Source organism: Sardina pilchardus, chromosome 12, assembly GCF_963854185.1.
Source record: "Sardina pilchardus chromosome 12, fSarPil1.1, whole genome shotgun sequence".
NCBI classification, from domain to species: domain Eukaryota; kingdom Metazoa; phylum Chordata; class Actinopteri; order Clupeiformes; family Clupeidae; genus Sardina; species Sardina pilchardus.
In genome coordinates, this window is record NC_085005.1 from 3,420,835 (window position 1) to 3,423,334 (window position 2,500).

The following is a 2,500-nucleotide window of genomic DNA, read 5'->3' on the forward strand; positions in this document are numbered from 1 at the left end:
CTCTTCTCTCCTCATCTGTTCCCTCCTCTCATCCACTCTCTCTCCCTCACTCGTCTCTGTGCGTCAGAGGCATGGGGTGGGTAGATAGAGCACCAGCTTGTGCTGTCACACACTCACAGTTATTCTAACATACGGTACATATATACTGGATGATTGTGTGTGGGTGTGTGGGTGTGTGTGTGTGTGTGTGTGTGTGTGTGTGTGTGTGTGTGTGTGGGTGGGTGTGGGTGTGGGTGTGGGTGTGTGTGTGTGCTGTATGGGTTATGTGTGTATGTGAGTATCTGTGTGACTGCTGCTCCTCTCTGAGTCTGTAATGTGTATTTGTATCAGGCTGTGTTAAGAATGTGAGCCCTTGTTTGTGTGTGTGTGTGTGTGTGTGTGTGTGTGGAGGAGTGAGAGGGGAGCGGTGGGGTGGGGAAGAGGAGAGGACCCTGAACACAAGTCATCATGTGATCATGTGAGGGGTTGATGGAGACAGGGAGTTGAGCCTGAGGTGAGGAAAGAGAGAGAGGGAGAGAGAGAGAGAGAGAGAGAGAGAGAGAGAGAGAGAGAAGAGAGAGAGGAGAAGAAGTGGTCCTGTGACTGTAATGGCCTGTGTTGGCCCGGGGGCGAGAGGTTGTTTGGAGGTCTCTCTCTCCCTCGCTGCCTCACTCAAACTCTCGCTCTCGCTCATTCTTCCTCTCTTGCTCTTTCTTTTTCTCTCCCTCTCTCTCTCTCTTTCTCCCCCACTGTCGCTCTCGCTCTCCTTCTCACTCTTTTTTAGCCAGCTGTCAAACATAATGCAGATCCTCCCATTGATTCCCTGTGAACTTGGCGTGTACCACTTTTAATATTCACACGCCTCATGAATAATTGAGAGAGGGGGAGTGGTCCATGTGCTTTGCTCTGTAAATTAACAGGCTTGATATATGGCTGAACAGGCCATGTTTGATCACATACACACACACACACACACATGCACACACGCGCACTCACACACACACACACACACACACACACACACACACACACACACACACTGTGATCCTGCTCCAGCAGGACAGGATAAAGTCATTAGATGTGATTGTATTATTCATCCCATTGTTGTATTCAATGCTAATGCTGTGGGTTATTATGCAGTGTTCTCCTCCTTGGCATTATTGCGTAACATCTACCTCTCACAGTTGTGTCTGTCCATCCTGACGGATCCCTTCTCTCTCTCTCTCCCTCTCCCTCTCTCTCTCTCCATCCCTCTCTCTCTCCCTCCATCTGTGTGTCCCTCAGGGAAGGGGACTGGTGGGACGCGCGCTCTCTCACTACGGGCGGAACCGGCTACATTCCCAGTAATTACGTGGCCCCCGTGGACTCCATCCAAGCCGAAGAGTAAGTGTTTTTCTTTTGCTCTTTTCCTCTCTCTCTCTCTCCCCCTATCCTCCCTCCTCCTCCTCCTCCTCCTCTTCTCCATGTCTCTTGCGCTCCCCAGCCTGGCGGGAAGGCTGACATGGCACCACTCTAAGTGAGGAGTGACACGTCTGTTGAGCAGCAGGGGGGAGACCCGCCGCCACAAGCAGCCCATTCCTGCCCGCCTGTCTGCCTGTCTCTCCAGCTCTCTGTCTCTCTCTTTGCCTGTCTGCCCGCCTGTCTGTCTGTCTGTCTGTGTGTCTGTCTGTGTGTTGGTGTGTGGGGTAAAGTGTGAGGGTGGGGGACCAGGGTGACCCCATGGATTACTGCTTTGGGAAGTGTCAGGGTCACATCATCTTTTTGGAGATCCAAACGCAGGCGGCAACAGGCGGTGAGACTAGGCGGAGATGTATATAGCGTGCCCTCCTCCCTTCCACACACACACACACACACACACACACACACACACACACACACACACACACACACACTCCACCCAACCTACCTCTCCCCTCCCATATGGCCTTGTTAAAATGACTTTTATTAGACACAGTAGATGCCACAGGAATTCGGGTTGAAGGCTGTGTTGTCTGATATTTTAAAAAAGAATGTCTGCTACAGACAGGACAGGAAAAATGCTGGAGAAGAGATAGAATAAAAGAGAGAGAAAAAAAGAGTTTTTACAGACAGAAACGGAGTGAGAAGAGTTAGAGTTTGTGGACAGTGTTCCCTCCAGTGGGAGTCCCATGGCAGTGCTAGTGTGTTCTTCTGCCTGGAACAGTGTCAGTAGCAAATCACTGCCTATTGTAGCAGAGGAGAGCTGGGCATAAACGTACGAGTGTACGAGCTATGCTACATCAGCCCAGTGATATGTAAAGTATTTGAAGTGTCAGTCTTTCAGACTATTCCATCTGGTATAACCCAAACCCACACACGCGTGATCACTTTTGTATTCATTTGTCAGCGTGGGTCAACATTTCTATGAGTATCTGCTTCCTGTTGAGAGAGGTACGTTACTAAAGATGTGGTGGAGCAGAGAGCGGGTTTGCCGTAACCACCACAGTGACGCGTCTCCGCTGGAGTGGACGAGCTGTGGGGGAGGGAGGCGAGGCTGCCCCCA

The 2,500-nt window shown here is 51.0% G+C and overlaps 1 protein-coding gene across 7 annotated transcripts in view; it reads left to right on the forward strand.

Annotated features, from left to right (window-relative positions):
* fynb (FYN proto-oncogene, Src family tyrosine kinase b) overlaps positions 1 to 2,500 on the forward strand; it is a 60,970-nt gene that overhangs the window by 45,605 nt on the left and 12,865 nt on the right. For all 7 annotated transcript variants that reach the window (XM_062550246.1, XM_062550249.1, XM_062550245.1 and 4 more), the window contains one exon: positions 1,264 to 1,362. In XM_062550246.1, coding sequence (XP_062406230.1) covers positions 1,264 to 1,362 — 99 coding nt within the window. The remainder of the gene's footprint in view (positions 1 to 1,263; positions 1,363 to 2,500) is intronic.